The 23567-nt window shown below is 50.5% G+C and overlaps 1 protein-coding gene and 1 non-coding gene across 4 annotated transcripts in view; both read left to right on the top strand.

Annotated features, from left to right (window-relative positions):
* Positions 1–1885: 1885 nt before the first annotated feature.
* ABCA4 (ATP binding cassette subfamily A member 4) overlaps positions 1886–23567 on the top strand; it is a 134182-nt gene continuing 112500 nt past the window's right edge. For all 3 annotated transcript variants that reach the window (XM_037045524.1, XM_037045525.1, XM_037045523.1), the window contains exons 1-5: positions 1886–2024; positions 10012–10105; positions 11133–11274; positions 13851–13990; positions 20424–20551. In XM_037045524.1, the coding sequence (XP_036901419.1) occupies positions 1959–2024; positions 10012–10105; positions 11133–11274; positions 13851–13990; positions 20424–20551 (570 nt within the window). In that variant the 5' untranslated portion in view covers positions 1886–1958. The remainder of the gene's footprint in view (positions 2025–10011; positions 10106–11132; positions 11275–13850; positions 13991–20423; positions 20552–23567) is intronic.
* LOC118986569 (U6 spliceosomal RNA) lies at positions 11709–11810 on the top strand. Its single transcript, XR_005066409.1, has one exon. It is a non-coding gene; the product is annotated as a U6 spliceosomal RNA (small nuclear RNA).

Here is a 23567-nt window from a genome sequence, read left to right as displayed (position 1 = left end):
AGGTATTGTATTTCCTTCCTTCTATCACTCCATTCACTCCCCTATTACTACCTTTGCTCAGGCTCTCTGCTTCCCCCATTCATCCCATGCTGCTGCCAGTGGGAACCTACTCCTCCCAGCAGCCACTGGATTAAAATCTGCCATAGCCTCTTGCAAAATAACACCCAGACTCCTTAGCATGTAACGAGATCTGAATGATTCTGCTCAGCTCTTGCTTCTGTCCACCTGTGGGCCACTCAGAGATCACTTTGCAAGCGCTCAGGAAATCTCAAACAAGTCAATCATAACCATCGGTTCTCGAATCTGGTCCCTATTTCCCCATTCTGGCCTCTTTTCTCAGCACTCCCTCCACACACTCCACTGCAGCCATGCTTCACTTCTTGTGGTTCCTCTGGGCAGGACAAGCTATTCCTGTCTCCCTTCTTTGTGTCGCATTTAAATGACGGGAACCCAGCGTCATCATGTGAGACCCTGAGCCAAATGTTTGATCCCACCAGGCTGCAGGCTCCTCGTCTATCAAACAGGACAACTATCTGCCTCACAAAATTAGAGCGACAATATAATGAGATGATCCATGCAAAAGCGGTTTGCAAACAGGAAACGTACCATAAAATGTTATTTTGTGATTCATCAAAGCCTGTCTTTAAGGCCACCCCTGCAAAAAGCCTTTTTGTTTGGCTAAGCGGAAACCATCGTCCTCTCGGGACCCCCACCCCTGCTGCACAGCCTGTAGGCCCTCGTGGCTTAATTTAGCTAAGTTCACATCTCATGCCTCAGCCAGATCACATGAAGCCCGCACCCATTCCCTCTCTATGGCTCTCCCTCCATCTCAGATAGGTCAAGGTTTAGAGTCTTTCAAAGAGAAGCAACTTCTTTTTTTTTAAGATTTTAATTTATTTATCTTTAGAGGGGAAGGGAAGGAGAGAAGTAGAGAAATATCAATGTATGGTTGCGTCTTGCGAGTCCCCTCCTGGGAACTGGCCTGCAGCCCAGGCATGTGCCCTGACTGGGAATCGAACCGCGATCGTGTGGTTCGCAGGCCCACGCTCAATCCACTGAGCTACACCAGCCAGGGCTCAGAGAGAAGCAACTTCTGATTTGAGGAGGTAGAGATGCGAAGTTCCCGGTGGTGAAGTACCGGGGTGTCTTCTTTTGGGGGTGCCCCTCAGGATCATGGAGCAACTTCAGAGGGACGCATCCATCCAGCAACACCCGGCTGCAAACTGGTGGATGACAGTAGCTGGCTGTCATCCTCTGCCTCTCCTCAAGCATGGCCTGTGCCAGATGCGGCTGGTCAGTCATGGGCTCCATCCCTCTGAGCCTGGACAGTGCCAGGGACTTTTCCAGTCCAGTCCGGTACAGCCCATGACTTATGAATCAATTTTAGCACAAGTGATAAAAAACCACTTACCATCCCCTAAGCTCAGAGATGCCCCCAAATAGTTGGCCTAGAGTTACTACAGAGCAAAATAAATGTTTTTTTTTAAAAAGGGAGAGACCTCAGATCTGGCAAGTGGGTTGATGGGGTTGAGAGGGGCCATCAAACCCTTGGTGCCGGCTCAGGGCAGGCTGTTACAGAGGCCAAAGCCCAGCCCATATTTGTGTAGAAAGATTTTGTCCTGAATGTTAGATCAGAGATTCCTTCAGTGGAGGCGGGAGCCTAAGGGTCTTGGTTTCCTGTGAGATGTCCCCATCTCAGCTGGCTTAGTGCCCAGCCGCTTGTGTTTTTAGGTTTCTCTTTCTCTTCCTAAAATGTCAGCTTGCTTTCCTCAACAAAGGGCTTACATGTAATTAGAAGAGATTATGCTTCCACAGGGGAAAGTAGCCTCTAATCACCCGGAGAAGGGCACAGCACCCCGAGCTGGAGGTGCTCTGGTGACGCTTACGTCCATTGCTTCCCGTGAGCCTCAGCCACCTACGGAGGGCTCTGAGCGATCTGGCCTCCTGTGGTCACCAGCATGGGCTTTGTGAGGCAGATCCAGCTTTTGCTCTGGAAGAACTGGACCCTGCGGAAAAGGCAAAAGGTAACAAGTGCAGCCTGGGGTCTCCAAGTCAGGCATGGAGCAAATTCACAGGTGGAGAGAGTGGGGTGGGTGGGAGCAAGGAGAAGGAGCAGTGGATGGGCTGGTTGCCACTTGGCACTGAAGCACTGGTTAACCATCTGGCTGCACTGTGAGCCTCTCGGACAAGTGTCTGGCACAGAGAGACATGGCTCTCTGTCCTGAGATGGACATTTTCCACCCACGGCTCAGCATGGTCACATTCAAGTCTTCTTTTGCCCTCCCTGCCTATGAGTCCATTGCCCCTCCATCCCTCTCCCGTCCCCTGGTTTTTAAATGTGCCAGTCCAGTCCCCACACCCTTGGGCATCCATGCTGTGCAGTGGGAAGAACCTAAGTCCTGAAGAGCAGGCTCAACAGAAAACCACGCTCTGAGAGCGCCCCAGCCCAGTAACACTGTATTTCATCACTTCTACAAGGCACACTGGCTTTTCACATCTTCACATTTCTACAATCCAGTGACAGTTTAACCAACACATTTGCTTCTTTTGTAGTGTGCAAAAAAAAAAAATTACAGTACATCTTATAATTGATGGTGTTTTAGATCCAATGAAATGCAACACCTTATCAACAAACCATCACAGACACTCACTGAGCCTCTTCAGGGAGCAGCCCTGACTGGGCTGGACTAGGGGCTAGAAGCATAAGATGCAGGTGGACTCATAAGTGAGTCCACCCTGGACTCACTTCCAGCTTAGCTGGAACAACACGAAGTATGTTTTGAGACCAAAAGCAATAAAAGTAGCTTAGGCCAAATATCCTCTGAGAAGGACAGGCAAGAGCCCCAGGAAATCAGAGCACTGAATAAGCTTCTAAGTTGTTTCTGGAAAGGGATAAAGAGTGAATCTGTAACTCTAAGGAGAGATGCACTTTGCCACAGGCTTGCGGAGTCATGCCAATGTCAAATGACTAAAAAATGAGTAAAGGAGCTGAAAGAGGAAGGTGGGAGAGGGCAAGGAATGGGCAGGGCTGAGCTTAGAAAGACAGGAGCCAGGCAAGAAGGAGGACAGGGAGGAACCTATGCTGTGGGGAATAAGACGATGGGTTTGTTCCCAGCCCTGATTCAAGAGGGATATATGTAGGCAGGACAGGCTTTCTCTTGGACATTGGAAGAAACTGTGAGAGAAGAAAGGATCCAACTGTGGAACATCTGGAGTGTCTCGGTCAGAGAGAATTTAATATAAAAATGTCCTTGCTAAATACCAAGCTGGTAGCTGAAAGGGTAAAAGAGAACTCCAAGGTATCATGGAGGTAGCAATGGCAGGACAAAGTGACAGCCGAGAGAACCAAGGGGAAAACATAGAATTAAGACTTGGAAATGGCTCTCTCCTGGTGGCTCAGTTGGTCTGAGCATCTTCCTGTACACTAAAAAGGTTGTGCGTTCAATGCCCAGTCAGGGCGAGTACAGGAGGCAACCGACCAATGTTTCTCTCTCATTCGCATTTCTCTCTCTCTCCCTCTCTCCCTCTCTCTGAAATGAATAAAAAATATCCTTGGATGAGGACAGAAAAAAAAGAGAGACCTGAAAACACAGAAGAGAGGCTGGTGGGGTTGAGATTCAGACCTACAAAGAAGGGGGAACATGAGGCTGCTGCCAAGGTCTCAGTGCCAGGTCTCAGGTCTGGACCCGTGAGGAGGGAGCCTAGGCTGGCTGGTGGGTTTGGACTGAGGGCCATCTGCTTAATAGCAAACACAGAAGGAAGCAAGAGACAATCCAACTATATGCACAGATGGTCTTTTTCTGTGTGTGGCTTAGACAGGATTTAGGGAGGCCGGAGGGGGAAGCCAAGTTAGAACCTGCTGATCTGTGGGAAACACCACTGTCCTCAGGCTGCTTTCCTTTGTCAAAACTGGTGTGAGTCTTCAAATTCGTGTTTCAGTTTTTGTTACCCCCAGGCAACAATAGTCAGAGACCCAACTCCTTGCTTCTAGAAGTTTCCCTTCTAGAATGAGTATGGACAAAACTTAAACAAGACCTATTCTTAAATTCATTCATGTGTTCCTTCAATCAACAAATACTTAATACTTGGCAGGCACTGTGCCAGGTGCTGGGTATACAATGGCAGCCAAGAAAATCAGCCCACAGACCCTGCCTGTATGAGAGCCTGTGGAATGCAACAAGGGACGCCAATGTGCCACTGTTTTCCCTCCTCTCTCTCTTTTCCATAAGAAATTAAGGTTCTCGCTCAATTTTATTCTCGATGTGCTCTTTGTGGCCAAGAAAAAACATACCCGAGGACTGTGGCTGCTGGCCTGAAATGTGTCCACACCCATGGCAAGCATGTTGCTGTTGCAGAGATGAACCCTATTTTATAAAGACAGGATTTGGCTAGGGCCTCCTCGCAGTCTCTGTTCCCTTTCCCTGGTGTTGGTGGGTGTCCCCCCTTCGAGGACTCTGTCCTCTTTGCTCCTCTCAGAGGAGCACACTGACAACCCCTGTCCAGTGAGATGGGGCCCGCCTGGTTGAGGACCTGGGCTGGGGGAGTCTCCCAGGATGCACCTTGTCTGGGCTGACATTCCTTTGATGCCATGGAGATGGCCTGGTCATTGAAATCCCTTGTCTGATGTGCCTCCAGCCCTCTTCCCCACTGCTACACATTCCAGGAATTTATAGGATGTCTGGGTAAGGATGGGGGCATCCTCCACAGCCCTCAGTATCTCTGAGAGGGGTGGTCCTGCCTTAAGGTTTTGGTTCTTCTGGAAGCTTCTGCTTCCTCAAAATGGTGACTCTAAGAAAAAAAAAGAAAAAGTACAACACTCTGCCCGTAACTCAGCTCCTAGGTTAATTTCTCAAACTTCCATGGTTTGGGGTGTTTACTGTTATGAGCGAAAACAGATACCAAATTTCCCCATTCCTCCTCTCCCAGTCCCTGAGGGCGTAAGATAGAAATCTTCAGATATTTCTCCTTCCCTTTTTTTCTTCCTCTGTTAACATTTATCAAGTACAATATTACTAAGTGCCCGGCACTGTACTGTCACCTCATTTAACCGTCACCTTATTTCCATGAGAGAGACACCACTGTTGTCCTCATGGCTACTGATGAGGTCATTGAGGCTTCAGAGGATGTTATTAACAGGTGGAAAGGACCTGGGACTCCAGGCCAGGCAGGCCTGATTGTTACCCCACACTGTCCCCACGTATTAAGCCCTTTCAATAGGCTGGCCATGGAGACCACAAAGATAGGGTGGCCATCTCATTTTTTACCCCAACCAAGGCTGTTATGAAAGTGAAAGGGGCCACCATGAAGCTACTGACAATTGCACCAGAATGGCAAATGTAAACCAGCACTGGACTGGCAAACTGGGCTGTGTGGTCACCCTACACCTCTTGTGTGGTTAGGTGAGTTAAACATCGCCCCTGCTCTCGTGGAATTTGGAGCCAGGCACAACTGCTAAGGAAAATACTGCGAGCAACAGTGGAGCAGAATCAAGCCCAGGGTGGCTAGTGAGGATGAGCTCTGGGATTTCGGAGGGGAAACTGAGGTTGGCCCAGGTGAGAGAAGACTTCTCAAAAAATGTATCCCTCGAACATACATCTTCAACGACAAGAGATCTTTGCACTGTCCAGGATAAATGCACATCCCCCCATATTTGCGACAGGCCAGGCACTGACAAGGAGGTTTTACAAAACTCACTAGATTTGTCTCCAGCTCCTGAGAGCTCGCAGCCTAAGGGCCCCTTAGGGCACTGCCCAGTCCCAGCTTCCATGACAGGGAAGGATGTCTGGGGGAGGCCTGAGGACTCTTGAGAGTAGGGAGCTTATCATTTCCAGGAATGGGTGCAGCTGTGGCCCTTGGTCTCAGGCCCAGCATTAGGCAAGAAGAACCTGGCAGGGTCGGGAATGCTGGGCAGCCAGCTCCAAGGGCACCCAGGTCCTGGGTCAAACTTGTCCAGGCTAAGAATCCTGTCTGGGCTCTGGGTGTAGCAGGCAAATCACATGGCTCATTTCAAGATTTGCTTACCCGCTTTTAAATTGAAAACAGAGTAGGAGGGAAAAAATCCAACTGGCCAAGATTTAAAACTACAAGAACAACTCTGCCCTTCTCTGGGACCCCTCCTCCCCCATGTAGGTTGAGTGGTAGAGAGAGGGGGAGGGGAACCAAGAAAAAGAACAAGGAAATACCAGTTTGAGGGAGAAAAATTTCCACCAGCCCCTTCTGAGTTTGGCTGGGCTTAATTAAAGTTACAGACATGTTTAAAGGGAAGGGTTGGGGTAGCCAGAGCTGCTCTGAAAACATGCTTTTAATTACGCTGCGGAATTTCTCCCCAGGGTATGTCCCGCACAGTTGAGCATCAAGGACAAGGATGCCGCTCTGGGACGGTGATGAGCACGATTCTGGGGGAGGGAGAAGGGGGTGTTGTGAGGACCTGCCAGGCAGGGAAAGAATTGCCAGTGGCCTTTTCGCGGGGAGTGAAGTGTGAAATGCAGCCCCTCCAAAACAGATGTTCCCAGAGTTAGGACAATAACAATGACGTCCCCACAAACGTTTTTCAAAGATTCCCAACCACTTCCTATGCCAGGGGTCCTCAGCCCCAGCTGCACATTGGAACTACCTGAGAGGTGTGAGAAACCACACTGATGTCCCAGAGTCAGAGTGCTCGTGGAATTAATCTGGGCCAACTTCCTAAACTCCCCACAGGATTCCAGAACACAGCCACATGAGAACTGCAGACCTAGGTCAAGGAAGCGGGGCACAGAGGGGCAGGGATGCAGGCAGAGAAAAGCAGCCCTAAGTCTGAGATAAGGTGAAGAGGAGCACCTGCCAAGCCCCACTTGCCATTAGGGCCAAACAAAGAATGAAGGAGGAATGGAGAATCCTGATCTGGCCCCCCACTGATGGGAAGACTCCAAATCACAATGCCTTGCAAAGACCAGATACTTCCAAAACACAAGCAGGGCTGAGGGAGTGAGTGGATGAGAGAGTGGGTGACTAACACTGCAGAGAGGGCTGAGATGCAGGAGCTCGGACCTGGGAACTTTATCCCTGGGAAAGGTAGGCCAGGCTGGCTGACCCCTGCCCTGGCTCAAGCCCCCCCAGCATACGGGGCGGGGGACAGCTGGTGGTCAGTTTATCAGGAGCTTCCAAACTGGCAAATGAGCTGTTCTGAACCCAGAAAGGGAGAAAGGAAGAAACATGAGCATGGGTGGAAGCCTAAGAGCTTGCAGATGATTTTAATTACATCTCCTGGCTCTTCAGCCTTTGCAACATGTCGTCACCTACAGTTGTCCCTGTGGTCCTTATGAGAGGTAAGAGTCGATAACAAATGACTCGTGTTTATTGCACGTTACCTTGGGTCAGATTCTGCCTTAAGGGTTTCATTTTATCCTCACAGCTGCTCTGGGGGGCAGGTCCTGGCATCACCCCTCACGTTACAGGTGAGACCCTGAGGCACGGAGAAGTTCGCTGTAATGTCCTACAGCTAACAGGGAGCGAAGCCAGGTGTAAACCTCAGTACTGGCACACTTTAAACCTTCGGTGTACACTGCAGGACAAAATGGTCCCATTCTACAGATGAGAAAACTGAGATGCAGATATTAAGCAAGTGCAAAAGTGGTTTTTAACCCAGATACACCCATTCCCAAACCAGCCTCAATGTCTAACAAAGCAGACTCCTCCCAGATAGACTGGCTCCACGGAATGAGGCTGCCCGACTCCACAGAAAGCCAAGGTTGCAGGCAGTTGTCTTAGGAAGTCAAATGTGCAGAACCTAGACCGGTTGTCTCGTTTTCTTCGCAAAGAAAGCAGGAACAACTTCGGTGTCATTGTTTGCACCCGTTACTCACAAGGCTAATTTGCCAGACTTGTTTCCCAAGCTTAGCAACAGGAAGGACCTGGGACAGACAGTGTGAAGCTGGTGCAGTTTGTTAAATCTGAACACCGCTGGTGACCCTGAGCCTCTGTGTCACCTCCAGTTTTCCCAGAGGAGTCTCCTAGACCAGTCATGAAAAAGGGTCACTCATTCCACATTTATCGGACACCTACTGTGAGCCTGGCCCTGTGCTGGGTGCTAGAATCACAGCAGTGACGAGGATAGACGTGGTCCCTGCCCTCGGGAGGCTTACAGCCAGTGAGAGGGGCCCATACCTGAAGGAGCAGTGATTGACCCTGGCACACGATAAGCGATAAGATGGGAAGTGTGGGCTGCCGTGGGAACAGCTGGCCTGGTCTGGGGAGAGCGGAGTGTGAGCAGTGAGATGGGGTCACCAGGCAGGAGGCTCTGTCCCTCTTCCCCTGATTTGCATACCCAGAAGGAACTGCCACATTCCAAAGGCTTTCAAGTGTCCTTGGGGTCAGTGCCTCTAACACTGGATGGGAATTGTTCAACCTTGGTGTTTTGCCTTCTTGTGGGAGAATGTGTAGGGGGAGCCCTGAAAAATGAGTGCCTTAAGAAAAATCTATTATTCTTTCTTCTTCCCATAATATCTCCTGTTTCCTCTAACACATCCTCCCTAGACATATTTTGAGTAAAACATTTTATAATAAGTTGCAACACCATAATCACCACCTGCCCTAAACAGTTTCTGCTTTGTTTTCTTCAATGCATTTTCCTTTTTTCCTCATCAGCTTATGTTATGGTTTGTGCAGTGATAACTTTGTTGCCGACAGACCTTACAGAGGGAAAAGAACAAACACTTACGAGTGCCTGGTATGGCTTCCACAGTTTCACTGAGAGTTCAAGTACATTTTTTGGAAGGAACAACAAATGGTTAATGGTCGTGCTAATAGCCTCTACCTGACCTATACATACTTAAGTCTATTCTTAGTCACCTGCTTGAGATTTTTCAGTCTTATGCCTTTCCTTCCTAAGGTCTCTGGATCAGGGATTAGGTTGAAGAGCTATTACACCAGTCCACACCCTCCCTTCCTCCTGTGCCCGCACAATCCCATCCCCATGTGCCAAGCCTTGGAGTGTGGGCTGCAACAACCAGCAAGTTCTTCTTCCTCTGGAGTTGAGAGTCCTCAAACTCAAAATTGAACCTAAATTTAAATGCCAACTTTCAACCACATGTTCACAGCAGCAACGTCTCCCAGTATTTAAACAACCCACAACAGCACGCCCTGCTTTGTCTCTTTGACCAGTGAGAACCGGCTGAAGGAGAAATATCGGCAAACCTAGGTTTCTGCTGACTTTGCCGTGCATCACAGTATTTCATAGAATCGCTTGCGCATTCATTCACTCATTGGTGACCATAGAGGCAGAGTCTAATGTGCATTAGAAGGCAGGGCAGCGGCAGGAGCAGGGCATTGACCTGGAGGCGGGAGGCTGGATTCTGGTTCTGATGCCGGCGCTGCTGACGTGACACTGCCTGCTGATGTAGCCTGCCTTCCCCGGGCCTCTGGTTCCTTATCTGCAGGAGAGCTTGTACCGAGATCTTCACTGCCTGCAGCAGCAGCATTACAGGTGAAACCTGGTGGGGCCTCACTGCACCAGGATCTGCTCATGTGCACAGCGACATCCCAAAAGCATAGGAGCGCACCAACCAGGGCACGTTACCTCTATTTTAGAAAACTGCATTCAGCCCTGGCTGGTGTCGCTCAGTGGGTTGAGTGCTGGCCTGTGAATCAAAGGGTCACTAGTTCAATTCCCAGTCAGGGCACATGCCTGGGTTGCAAGCCAGGTCCCCAGTGGGGGGGTGTGCAAGAGGCACCCACACAGTGATGTTTCTCCCCCTCCCTTTCTTCCTCCCTTCCCCTTTCTAAAAATAAGTAAATAAAATCTTCAAAATAAAATAGGGGCAACATGGGGCCCTGGTGGACACCATGTCCTGCTGGTCTAACATATTGTAGTAGAGGTAGTATGGGAGAAGGGATAGGAAAAGGAAGTTCTTCAGGAAATACCCAAAGTCCCATTGCATAGACAGGTGCTGAGATGAAGTGTGTCTTTTCTGGGTGTGCTTCCTATAGTCTCTTAGCATCACTGGTCTCTCTCTTTTTGTTCTGTTTATCCAGGTTCGCTTTGTGGTGGAACTCACGTGGCCTTTATCTTTATTTCTGGTCTTGATCTGGTTAAGGAATGTGAACCCACTCTACAGCAAACACGAATGTAAGCACAGTGGGGCAGCCTTGGCAGCCTGGGCAGCCCCGGGGACCCCACCCTTTTGTTTAGACAGGTCTTGGGGGAGGGGTGCCAGGATCATATCTGCTTGTTGTTGTTTCCTGCCTACCATGCAGAAAACCTAGATTCGTCCGTGTTACCCAAACGAATCATTTATTCTTACATATTCTATGCAAATACTTGTACGTGGTTCCTGACGAATTGTGATTCTTTTTTGTTTTCATTTTCCAGTCCTAAACTGTAACTAGTATTTAAAGGGAGCAGGGTATAGATGACTTCTCTAAAATATTTTTGAGACCAATTTAGAGATATATTATACACAGGGCTAGAGAAAAATAAGAAAAAGACATCCTATAACAATCATGCTTAATAAAATGTTATTTCTCGGGCCCCAGAAGTGTCCTGGGGTCTAGGGTGAGCCTGAGAGTGCCTCTCCTGTGCCACGTCCTCTGGTTTCTGGGCAGGGGGACATCTTTGCCCCCTAGGCAGCTGGTGCAAGGCCTCAGGCGTTACGCAAAGGGCTCAGTCCCCTTTTCTTGCCCCTCACTCTCTTCTTCCTGAGTTCTAGGACTGAAATTTTGATCCATTTCCTTGTCCCCCTCCATCCCCTCTCAAGGAGCCTGTAATCTGCAAGTTTCCTGCCTGCTCAGAGGCAGGTGCTCATAAGAAGAAACAGGAAAACCTCTTCTCCTCAAGGGTCAGCAACTTGTGGAGGCCTTTTGAGCAAACATCCCTTTGCCCCTTCCACCATAAAATGATGTGCTCGTTTCTGTCCCCCTGCTGCGCGTCCATCTATGCTTCTGTTAGAACATTTGTCTGTCTTCCACTATACTGATGGCTTGAGAGAAGAGGCCCTGCTTCCAGGACCCAGTGCAGGGCTTGCCGTGCATAGACACTCCTGCTTCTTAAATGTCGATGAAAGAAGCAAATCCCCAGAGGGGCAGACTCCTCTCCCAGGCCTTCATCCCACTGGGTCTGGAGGACTAACTTCTTGTCTTCATTTCCTGTCTTACAGGCCATTTTCCCAACAAGGCGATGCCCTCAGCAGGAATTTTGCCATGGCTCCAGGGAATTTTCTGCAACGTGAACAATCCTTGTTTTAAAAGTCCCACCCCGGGAGAATCTCCTGGAATTGTGTCAAACTATAACAACTCCATGTAAGTGTTGCGATTTCCACCTTAAGGCGGAAGAAGCTGCACACCCCTTTATTCTGTCACACGCCGGAGCGCATGCACGCACACACACAGAGGGTGTCATGCTGAATGAAGGTTTTCATGGCTTGCTGAACCCTTACCCTCATAGGAGCAGGGCATGTTTCCTCTCTGGAGCATTCTATTAGCTGTCAGGGCACTTGGGGAGAAAGCTTCAGACTAAGACCAGAGGATACAATTTCTCAGTCCTTCTGTTCCCAAGATGTGACCTGAAGTCTGATGGCAGGACCCTGCTAAGATGTGTCCACTGCCTCTAGGTCATCTGTCTGCCTGGGTGGAGTCACGGAACAAGGAAAGCCTAGTTTCCCTTCTGTTGCCTTAAATCACTGCCCCCTGGCCGTCCTGGCAGACCCCTGTTTCTCCAAAAGCTTCCTTGACCAGTGTCCATCCGGGCGGCACACACTCTTACACGGAACGACACAGAGAAGATTAACACGGCCCCTATGCAAGGAGGCCATGCAAACTCACGAAGCATTCCTTTAAAAAAGGAGAAAAAGCTTTCTTGGAAACCTAAAGGTTAAGAAAAATGTCAGAGAATATTTTAAGGGTGAATTAAATACGATTCACGAGATGAAGTTTGCTCCCTGGGAGAAAAGGCCAAATTCCAAGTCCTCTCTTGTAGATGCCACTAGCTCCCTCGGGCGGCAGAATCTGAGGCTGTGGCTGGAGGGCGGCGGCTCTGAACCTGTGGGTCTGAAGACCGTGCCAAGAAACTGATGGGAACTGATGACCCTTCTTCCAGGAAGAATGAGCACATAGACACAAAACATGACATGATGTCAGGGGACTTGTGGACTTCAAGTTAACAAATTCTGGTCTGGAGTCGAATTTCAAGTCCAATCCATAGGACGAAAGTCTACCTTTGGGATTCCCTGTCAGAGGTGGGAGGACATGAGGTGAGCATGTCCTCTGTCTAGACAGAGGCTCGGGGTGAGCACGGGGCTGGCCTGCACCAACTGGGCTGAACCTGAGCTGCAGCCCGTGAGGCTCACACCCGAGAGTCACCAACAAGGGCTTATTTGTAGAGTGGACTTCAACCAAACCCCAAGGCAGATGGAAACTGAGGTATTTTATTACTTCAGTTTTTCCTCTGGATATAATTCCTCCAGGACAGAACTGTATTTTGACTGGGAAAAAAAAAAAGAACATTTTGTAAGCCAGCCTAATGCTCAGAGGTGGCCTTCCCCCCTGGGAACAAACTGTAGCTGCCTTTGCCCCGTGATGGCCGAGTTGACTGATCCTGACAAAATCATGGCCCAGGAGCCTGTAACTGTTTGCTAACCCCTGGATTACAGAAAGGTAGAAGACGGAACACATGTCTTTCTAGAATAGCCAGGGAGTGACATTTTAGCTGGATTCCCATGGCCACAAAGACGGCCAGGAGTCTGTAATTTATAATCTACACATTCGGCCTGAGTCTCTTTGAGCTGCCTGAGAAGAAATGCCGGCCCATCTAGAGAAATCTCGTGGGTTACACAGTGGGATCGGGGAGCGCTGGAGACTTCTCAGTGAGGCTGGTCGGAGCTTCAGTGGGACTGGAACTGGCAGTGTCTGGGGATTGAAGGGTGAGAGCTGGGGAAGGGAGGCTTTGGACGCCAGTGTGCACTCAGCATTTGAGCCAGAAAATCTGGGTTTCACATTTCACACATACATTACAGGTAAAATATTGGCTTATTCAAGGGTCTTTTGCTTGCAAGGCACAGAAACCTTTTTAAACATGTTGAAGTCCCAGGGGAAAATATATGATTTGGACACTAGATCTTCTCACAAGCCAAGGAGTGAGTATCACTCACTCACTGCTGGAGTTAAGTATCAGGAGGGGTGGGACGAGAACTGAAGGGACGTCAGAGCTGCTGTCTGCTGTCTAGGCCTGTGAGGTCTGGTGTCTTTGCCTCTCCCTGGGCATCCATTTGCCTTTTCATGGAGCAGTGTCTCCTGCTTCCCAATGCCCAGGCTGGTGCTGGCTGTTCAGTTCACAGCACCTTGCCTCAGGCAATGGGAAGAGCACCATTGAATATTATTTAAATTCCCAGGAACAAATCTGGTTGGCCCAGCTTCATTCTCCTCGTCCAATCAGCCTTGGCAGAGGTGTGTGTGCATACATGCAGGGAGGAACTTGTGGATTAAGTGTGGCTGTCAGAGCCTCCCCCTGTAAATGGCTGGAAGGGCAGGTCTCGGTGAAGTGGGTGATAGTTGGAAAGAACCTCCAGTAATAACTACTAATTTTCTTCTTAAAGCCTCTTGGGACAGAAGACACCTAGAAAGTGGGGTTAAGAAGTGACCTGGTCCTGCCAAAGTTGGAGGACTGAACGAATTGCTCACTGCCCCTGTCCGCTATGTTATATGAATTCAATACAAAGAAATGGAAATATTATTTTCCTTTTGCCTAGGCACTATCATAAAGATACATAATGTGGTAGCTAGGTCAAGAAGATTGTATCTTTAAAAATTGCACAGGGTGGTATTATTATGATGAGAATGGCAGCTGTGACTTTACTGACAAGGCCTTGTTTTTCTCCCAGCTTGGCAAGGGTGTACTGCGATTTTCAGGAACTCCTCATGAATGCACCAGAGAGCCAGCAGCTTGGCCGTGTTTGGACAGACCTTCGCACCTTATCCCAACTCATGGACACCCTCCGAACTCACCCTGAGAAAATTGCAGGTAAGGGGGGCTTCGATGTTCTCAGCCATCAGTCGCCTCTCGCTTGTCTCATACATCACAGAGACTCAGGATACAGGGAAGAGTGGAGAGATGTGGTAAGAAAAGACATTAGAGGAGGCAGGAAGGAATGGGAGCTAGAGGGGATGTGAGTCTCACCTTGGTGAAGATTGCTCTTCCCACCAGCCTAGACAGGACGAGGTTGAGAAGGGCCAGCACACTCTTACCCAGGTAGGTCCAGAGACAGGAAGGAGCTCGCCAGAACAGCCTGCGCTCTGGGAAATAGGCGGCTAGGCTGAGTGGCAGAAGCAGGGAAGAGGGATTTTCCGAGTGAGGTAAAGAGGTGGGATGGCTTCCAGAGTCCTAGAGAGCAAGCTAACCAGGCACCTGTGTCCCAGTGCCAAGTAGCATTAAGGACTCGGGGGGCCAGAGAGCATGTGTTTATCATGAGATAAATATGTGTAATCATTCGATTTCATCTAGTGATATTTAGTACCCCAAGCCCTGAGGCAGGGAAGGTGCATGGTTGAGGGATACAGAGCCAGAGGTTTGAGGGAGGCATAGAAAGTCCAGGAGGCAAGGGGGTTGAGGATGGTGTTGAACTACACTGTCAGGTCCAGGATGCATAAGGGTAGACAAGCAGACAGAGTGCTAACATGGGCCAGGGGATAATGGGGGGAGGGGGCAGGAACCAGAGGTCTCAGGGGGGTTCATGATCCTGTTTATGGGCTGAGAAAATGAGCAGCATGGAAGGATTGGCAGTTGTGGTCAGAAAATGAAGTATGTGAATTCAAGATTTCACAGGCAGGCGGGACAGGTGAGAACAAGCCCCCAGGTGTGGCCATGGTGGTTGAAGCAGAGCAGAGGTGACAGTTTGGTTGACGAGGAGGTGAAGGAAATGAGAGGCCAGGCTGGGTGGGTATGAGAGCCCCTTGGAGTCAGGAACAGTGAGCAGAAAAGTGGAGGAGCTCCCTCCCCAGCCCCACCTCCCAGGAGAAAAACAGGAACAAACCAACTCAACCTGGTAACTGTAACAGGTTGAAGTTGTAACAGGTTGAAGTTGTAACTGCAACTCTTTGAAGCCAAGAGTGGGGCTTCAAAAAGGGATTTAGGATGGGGTCCCGAACTCAGGTGTCCAGGAAATATTAGAAAGGCAAATTAGATGTCCTCTCCCCCCAACAGGTGTGAGTAGGGGAAGGGACAAATGGAGCAGAGCCATTGAGAGCTGTTTGGTACAGCAAAGGCTTTGCAGCTAACCTCTGGAATGGTCATTTAACTTATCTATAACCTTCAACTGGCTGCATAGATATGTTAAGTAGCTGTGGCCATGCTCTGAGCCAGAGGGATGGAAGTGACTTCTACCCAAGATGTAACTGGGGGCAGGTCCCCCGAAGTTATAGCACCTGTGTGAGAGCCTGGAGAAGATTGGCTCCACAACATGGGGCCACACCTGCCCGGACTCACAATGGCAAACCAGTAAAGCTAGAAGGATATGGGGGTCCTGGCAAGTGTAGCCGATTGTGGGAGGAGTCGGAAATGGGGCTGCAAAGGAGGACTGGCGTGGGGATTTAAAACCCAGACACGGCAGCCATTGGAGGAGTACCATGTGGCTTTGCCAGAGTGGGGACCCCCACAGCTGGGTGTGGGGGGAACCACCATGCGGCTTTAGCAGAGAATCGCCACTCAGCTTTGCCAGAGTGGTGACCCTACCCTCTCCACAGCTCTGGTGGAGAAAAGAACCATGAGTTTTTGGCCAGAGTGCAGACTCCTGCAGCTCTGGTAGAGGAGGCCCACACAGCTTTGGGGTGCTCCCTTTGGCCATGTGGCCTGGGAGGCAGGAGAGACTTTGCCTGGAAAAAGGGTGAAAGAACTCTTTGCCAGTAGGCCACGAGAAGGTGCCACATGGCTTTGGACTAATTAGAGATTCTTCCTGGATGGCGACACAGCTGATGGTGCCAGCGGCCTGGAAACACGGATGTGTGCTTCTTTTCCTGAGTTACAGTACCCTGAATTAGGGCAGGGGGAGAAGGGAGCGCTGTGGGCATCTGTGGTTATCCTAAAGGACTTTGATATTTTAATTGATATTTTAATGGGGACATTGGGTCATTACTTTAAGTCTGTACAGCTTTAAATAAACCCTTCCTTTCCTTTTCACAAATCTCTGACATTGAGAGACATCTTTCCTCTGGTGGCGGCAGATGAGCCCAGTAGGTGGTCAGGACAGTATTAGTACACTGTCCTTGGGAGGGGCCCCTGTTGTTCTGTGACACAACCACTCTGACAGGTCTCCTCAAAGCACAAGTGGATGTCGTGTAGAGGATGTGTTTGCAGGAGGCTCCACTGCAGACTGCCCAAGGGACTTGAGTGGCAACAGCCTGCGCCGCCCAGGAACCATGGAACCATGGGCAGGCAGGGAGCCAGGCCCACAGGAACCCCCGGCTCCCGCAGTCCAGGAGTGGAGAGCAAAGGCTGTTGGTGCGGGAGATGATTCAGGGGGTGGGGCTGAGAGCCTGAGAAGGAAGCAGTGTGGATCTGGGAGGTGTCTGTTTCAAGGATGGGGTAAGGACGGGAGGCGATAGCCTGGAGATGACCTTAGAGAATGACAAGGATGAGGAAGGAGCATACCACGGGGACTGGAGGGGCTGGTGGCACAGCTCCTACTCGGTTCCAAACGAGAAAGGTGGAGGACTGGAACGGGTCAGTCCCGGGGCCCTCCCTGCGCAGCCCAGCCACCACACTGCAGACGCTTGGTGAGCGCCCACCGAGCCTGGCGTGGTGCTGGTCCCTGGTGGTGGGGATGGGTCAGACCGAGTGTTCGCCGACTTCCGGGGCAGAAGCAAAAGGACTGAGTGAACAGTGACCGCCTGTGTAGAGTGGAGAGCAGGTGGAACTTCAAGAGCTCGGGGGAGTCGGGAGGAAAAAGTTCTCCAAGGACAGTCTGATCCTCCTCCCATCAGCCACCTTCTCTCTTCACTCCTCATTGGAGCAATAAAGGACAGGAGTCTGCTCAGACGGGACTAGCAGATTACTTCATTACGTTGTAGTTGTTTCAGAAATAGTAACGCGTATACTCTATGTAGTAAAACCAAACTACAAACACTGTGTCTTTTGCTGCTTTGGGTAGAAGAACTTACTTAGCTGGAGCTTGCAGGACTCAGCATTTAGTCCTCTGAGCACAATCAGCATTTTAATAGTAAGAAAAACGGGTTGGGGGACACCAACCAGAAAGCACTTTTCCCCTGAGGTTAAACAGCAGAAGAGAAAATGGCTGTCTGAGCCTGCCTTGTTCATCCAGCAGAAATTCCATTTCAGTGTTTGGTCCTCACCTGGAGTCTGGCTGGGAGGAAGCGTGAAGAAAGTCACTTCAAACCTCAGCTTCTCTGTGGCCTTTACACTGTGTATATAAGGACCAAACCCACTACCTCCTGACCCCAGAGCGGATCAAGTTTTGAACTGGCACACAGGTGGTTCCTTTGGCTTTGGGGGAAAATCACTAAAAGGACAGCAGCTTTGAAGGTCTGCACTGGCCAGGCCAGGGAAGGCCAGCCAAAGTTCCCAAAGAATTGGGGGGCTGGGAACACCTGGCCTTAGCGGCCCTTCATTAAGACAGGAGACCACCCCCCGAGTAAAGTTTGGGACACCGTCTCGGAAGGAATTCCAGGCTGGGGACTGAAGTACACCATCTGCACTGCAGACTATTTCAAAATCTGTCCCACAGTCACCCGGGGACACTGCTCCTGGGAATGTTGAATCCTCAGCCCAAAGCTACAGTGCAGCGTCAAGTCTTTGAAAGCGAGGTGGCAGCTGTCCCTGGTGTGTGCTTTTGCCAGTCAGCTCCCCAGTCGCCTGGGAAAGTGTGCCGATGGTTGACCAGGTGGCATTTTCCTTCCCTGCAAACCTGTAGTGCAGCATTCTCTACAGGGGAAGATTAATGGTCAAAGGCAGACGTGAAGCCCCCTCCCCTCTCACCCCCAAGGAAGCTCTGCGGTCTCTCAATCATCTTTAAACACCTTTTTCCCATGAGCCTCAAGCATTCTCCTGGCCTCCCTCCCACCTCAGCTCCCCTCAACTCCATGGGCCTCAGCTGCCCCTCCCCCAGCTTCTAATCTTCGTGGGGAAGAGAACAAGCAGAACCACATTTTAAACTAAATTTATTTTTCTTTCCTCAGGCCCCCAGTTCACATTTCTCCCTCGAGAGTCTAGTGAAACCTCTGTCTGGTATCAGCCACCTAGTACCCACTGGGCCCCACACGGCCCCTGCAGGGCGGCCCCCACCCTTCCTCAGGTGTGAGGGCCCAGAATGCTCCTGCCCCTGCTCTCTAGGGCCCCAGCCGCCCAGTCGCCTGGGTGGGATACGGTCTCCCTCGTTCTGTCCCTCTCCCTGGCGAAGGTATTTTTATGTAAGGTCAGGTGAGTGAGTTAAAAAATAACAAAGAGGTAAACAGTCCAATGGGGTCATGACTTTCGGGGCCAGCCAACAGGCATTTACTGGGCACCTACCTGGGCCATTTCATTTTATGGAGGCTCCGATTCCATGTCGGGCTCCAGTGCTGGATGGCAGAAGCAGGTGACTTCACGGGCTCACACCTGGGTGGTCAGCATCGCCAGGTGTGATGAGGGGCGCTGATGAAAGTAGAATGCACAGCCCCCTACTTTCAGGATGTGTGTGTGTGTGTAACATAACACTGTACATAAAGAAGTGACTGGGAGAAAAACAACTGAGCTCTTGCCACAGGGCAAGGAAGACGGGAAGCAGGACCTGAATTTCGAAGATGACAGAATTACCTTGTTGAAAGGAGGGAAGGCAAGAATCAAATGGAACAGCCCCTCTTCAAACCCTTCTCCTTCCTCAGGCCCCCTCCTGTGTCAGGTGGCCCTAAAGCCTTTGGGCTTTTCTTGTGCAAAGGTAGTGACACTGGGCTCCCCAGGGGCAGGACTCTGAAGGGCCCCCACCCTGGAGAGAGAAGAGACAGTGACAGGGAAGTCGTACCTCACCACAGGTCTCCCTGAGCTCACTGCACAGCCAGGCCCCTGGCTGACTCATCCCCTTTCGAAAGGAAATGAGCAGCCAGTCGATTTGGACAAGGCACTGTGCAGACCGAGTCACGTCCTGAAAACGGAAGGGACGGCTGTCACGTATTCAGGCCCTGGGCCTCTTGGCTCCCTGGTGAGGGAAGAATTTGGGGAGGGAGGAGATGGGCTCTGGGAAGGAGCAGGGGTGTTTGATGATTAAATCTAGTCAAAGGAGAACTATGTGAGATAAGCAGGCAACCAGGCTCCCAGAGAATTTGGAATGCAGAGATATTTTCGTGCAACCCAAGGACTTTCCCAGAATGTTGAAAAGATTTCACAAATATCCAGGCCTTTAACCTTCTTCTCTGACCAGCGCCTCCTGAACTGTGACAGAGGCCAGCTTCAGACAGACTGCTGGCCCTGGAAACAGGCAGAGGAGGTGGGCACCCTGAGTGGGACTCCCCTGAGAGGGGTAAGAATAATGTGGCCGCAATCAGAATAAGCATTACTCGCATGCATGCTGTTTTCAGGCCCGGGAGCTAAGCACTTTGCATTCCTTGCCTTTCGTCACCCGCACAACAACCCTGAGAGGTAGATGTGGAAAGTACAGGCTCGGAAGAGTTTCAATCATTTGCCCCAAGGTTACCTAAGCTGTTAGGAGTCCTTTATGCCTCTCCATAAAAAAATGTTCTGCTCCTAGCAGATTCTGAGTGGAGCTAGAAAGAATGTGACCAGGATGATTAGGGCATGAAACTGCAAGCCCGGGCAATGGGCCTTACCCTCTTCTCCACTTGAAGTTTTTCTTGACCAGAACAGCCCCATCTCTCTTAGTCCACGTCAGTACCCTGAGCTTAGCTAGACACTTAACTGAGATTGCAGAAAGGCCAAGAAGGATCCTCTACTGCATGACAACCGCACTGTGGACAGAGCGCGTGTCTCCTCCAGTCCTGGATCAGCAATTCTCTCCCTTAGCACTCCTGGCATTTGGGGCCAGCTTGGCCTTTGTTTTGTGGGGGCAGGGAGTCTGTCCCGTGTATTTTGGGGTGTTTGACAGCATCCCTGTTCTCTACCCACTAGCGCTTCCCCAGTTGTGGCAACCAAACCTGTCTCGAGATGGTGCCCAATATTCCCGGGCACCATTGTCCTACACGAACCCCACAAGGCATCTGATGACGACCCCGCACCCTGAGCTGACTTGTTCAGCTTTCTCTGCCTTCACACAAAATTTTGCCGAGCTGCCTCACCAGTTAATTCCGTGACTGTGTTGGGGTACAGCTGACTGGCGGGAGGCTTGCCCTCCAACAGCTCCTAGGGACCCCAAGAATACAGTTAGAAATATTTCCAATGAACTCTAGATGTTTTCTCTGTTTTGACCCACCTCCCTCCCCTTCAGCACCCTGGTCTTTCTTTCATTCATATACAGGCAGAGGAATACGAATCCGGGATGTCCTCAAAGAGGAAGAAACACTGACACTATTTCTCACGAAAAACATCGGCCTGTCTGACTCTGTTGTTCACCTTCTGGTCAACTCCCTGGTCCGACCGGAGCAGGTAGGTTCATGTCCTTGGTCCGTGGTCCCTGGAAGGGAGGGGTGAGCACAAACCTGAGGAAGGCAAGGAACGACGTGGCTTTTTGTTCCCCTCTTGCTTTCACATTCGGAATCCATAATTCATGCCACATACTGAGAAGAATTCCTGAGGGTTACTCGTCCGGATAAGCGTTGCCCTCATAGGGCTCTGAGACGGTGCCAGTCCTGGCAACACAACCTCTCGGCGTTTTACAGCTGGAAAGAACCTGAGGGGCCACGTGGCCCCACCTCCTCTTCTAGCTGAGGAAAGTGGAGTTGGCTCATGTACTCATTACATATTTAGGGGAGTTTGGGGTACTAGAATACAGTGTGAGCAGTATGGGCAAGCCCCTCACTCCGGGGGCTTACTTGGGGGCCACAGGCAATATGAAGTAAGCCAGGAAGCCATGCGTTTGCAGGTGGAGATGGGTGCTGTGAGGAAAATCTAGCAGGGTCAGGAGTCAGGGAAGGGCTGTGGGCGTGGGGTGGGCAGTTTTAGATGGGGTGGACAGGGAAGGCCTTCCTGAGGAGGTGGTGTTTGAGCAAACCAGACCACCGAGAAGGTAGCCATGCGAGTAACTGTGAGGAGAGTCCCAGGCCGAGAGCCAGCAGCGCAGAGTCCTGGGCTGGGGTAACTCCCAGGTTACAGACTGATAACGGCAGCCTGCAGAGCAGCCTCCGATTTCCTGTACTGTTTCCTCTCCATGCCAGGCAAACTCCTTCCTCTGTCCCCTGTCCATAATCTGACCTAATCGTGCCACCCCAGCCCCAAACCTAGCTCGTCCATGTCCATTCTCTCTTGTATTTATTCAGCGTACTTTTACCATGAACACATGACTTTCACACCCTTTAGCTACGTGCTCTTCACAGGAATCCTGAGATGGCTCATGAGGACAGATGGGGAAAGAGAGGCGGCTGGTGAATGAGCAGTTTGCAGAAGGATATAGAGCTCAAAGTTGCCGCAGAATCCAGGTTTTCTCATTCTGAGCCCAGTCTTCCCCGGTCGGGTTTGGTAGTTTTCAGAGTCCCAGGCCGGCAGCACCCATAAGCACCCAGAGCTTGTTAGCAACACCAATTCTCAGGCCCCAGCCGTAGACCAATCAGCAATCCACGGTTTAACCAGCCCTCCGGGTGATTCTGGCAGGCTCAGTGGTGAGAACCACTACTGTAGTTGGGGGCCTCGAGGCTCCTGGCCCAGCGCCCTGGGGCTGTGGGCTCCTGGCAGGTCAGGCCTGGCTGCCCTGCTCCGAGGTCCCTCCACCCAACCCCAGGGGGTGGTGGCAGCAGCATCAATTGGTCATTTTCCCCTCTGCTTGCTCTTCAGCTCATAAAACTCAAGTCCTGGAAATGCCTCTGATGATTTCCAGTTGGTAGTAAAAGGGGGTGGAGATAAAGGCAGAAATTGAGGGGAAATGTCTTTCCAGTGCCTCACTGACGTGGCATTTGGACTTCTAGTCGCTGCTGTCCCCAGGGCAGAGGCCTGTCATCTGGGGAGAAGAAGAGTCCCAGGTCACCAGGTTGTGACCTTGTTTAGTATTACTGGCTCTGAGTTGCTGCTGCTTCCCTGGCCAGCAAACCCCAGGGCTTGAGGGGGAGCCCTGAGCTTCTGCGCTGGCAGAGACCACTCCTGGGGACCCTCTGCACCTGCCCTGCTTCTCTGCCTGCTTGCCTCCTACACCTGCCTCCTCACCTCTGCCTCAGTCTCAGTCTGTGTCCAGCTCAGCGGCTTCTTAATAGCACCATCCACTAGAACCGTCCCCCACAAAGGCAATGTTTCCCCTCTGTGCTGTCCAATACAGTAGCCACTGGCCACACGTGGCAGCTAGGCACGCACCTGAAATGGAGCTAGTGTGGCCGAGGAACTGAACTTCAACAGTTATTTAATTTTAAAGATTTTCCTTCTCTTCCTTTCTTTTAGAGAGAGGGGAAGGGAGGGAGAAAGGGAGCAGAGAAACATCAATCGGTTGCCTGTTGCACAGCCCCAGCCAGGGACCAGGCCCGCAACTCACGCTTGTGACCTAACCAGGAACTGAACTGGTGACCTTTCGGTTTGCATAACAATGACCCACACACTGAGCCACACCAGTCAGGGCTAATTTTAATTATTTTAAATTTTAATAGCCACATGTGGTTTACAACTCTGATTGATCATCCTCGTCAAACATGGAATTTTGTTCTTTGCCATCAGGGCTGGCTACCCCACCTGGTCCTTTCTGCCTGTTGTCTGAGCACAGCTCAGAAGGGAATCACGTGACCCACTCTCTCCCCATCCAGGGACTTCCTAGTCGATGAGAGTGGTACAGGTCTCGTCTGCCCTCACCCCACCCAGCCCTGAAAGCTCCTAGACTTGCTTCAAGGCCCAGCTCAAATGTTGTCTCTTCAGTGAAACTGGTCATTAACCCTCCTCTCTTTGTCCTGCCCCCTCCCTCTTCCCTACTCGACAAAGAGCTAACAGGTAATAGGTAGCTGTAGGTTCAAATCCCAGCAAGGCCGCATGGTTAACTGTGTGACCTCCGGCACGCTAATTAATGACTCTGTGCCTCTGTTTCCTCATCTGTAGAGATAATAAAAGTGCCCACCGTATGTGGTTGCTGTGGGAGTTAAAAGAATTAATATACGTAAAACCCTTAAAACAGTCCCTGGCACACAATAAACAATAAATACTAGCTGTTTTTACTCACTCTTCTTAATGCTCCCTCTCCTGTGCTCTGGCTTTACTACTTTCAATCTAGCACTTGTTACTCTATAAATGCCTGTATTTAGGTAGCCAGTGAGCTCCTGAGAAGGCAGAAAATTCACCTGATTTCTTTTTCTTTCCTTTTTTTAAAAAAAACAATTATTGATTTTAGAGAGAGAAAATAAAAGTATATTGATTTGTTGTTCCACTTTTTACACATCACTGGTTGTTTTTTTGTATGTGCCCCGACGGGGGATCAAACCCACAACTTTGGCATATGGGGGACAACACTCTAACCAACTGAGCTACACAGCCAGAGTGC

This window comes from Sturnira hondurensis, unplaced genomic scaffold, assembly GCF_014824575.4.
Source record: "Sturnira hondurensis isolate 20B ecotype Veracruz unplaced genomic scaffold, ASM1482457v3 Scaffold0004322, whole genome shotgun sequence".
Lineage (NCBI taxonomy): Eukaryota > Metazoa > Chordata > Mammalia > Chiroptera > Phyllostomidae > Sturnira > Sturnira hondurensis.
Note: the sequence above shows the minus strand (reverse complement) of the source record. Positions and strands in the feature narration are given on the sequence as shown.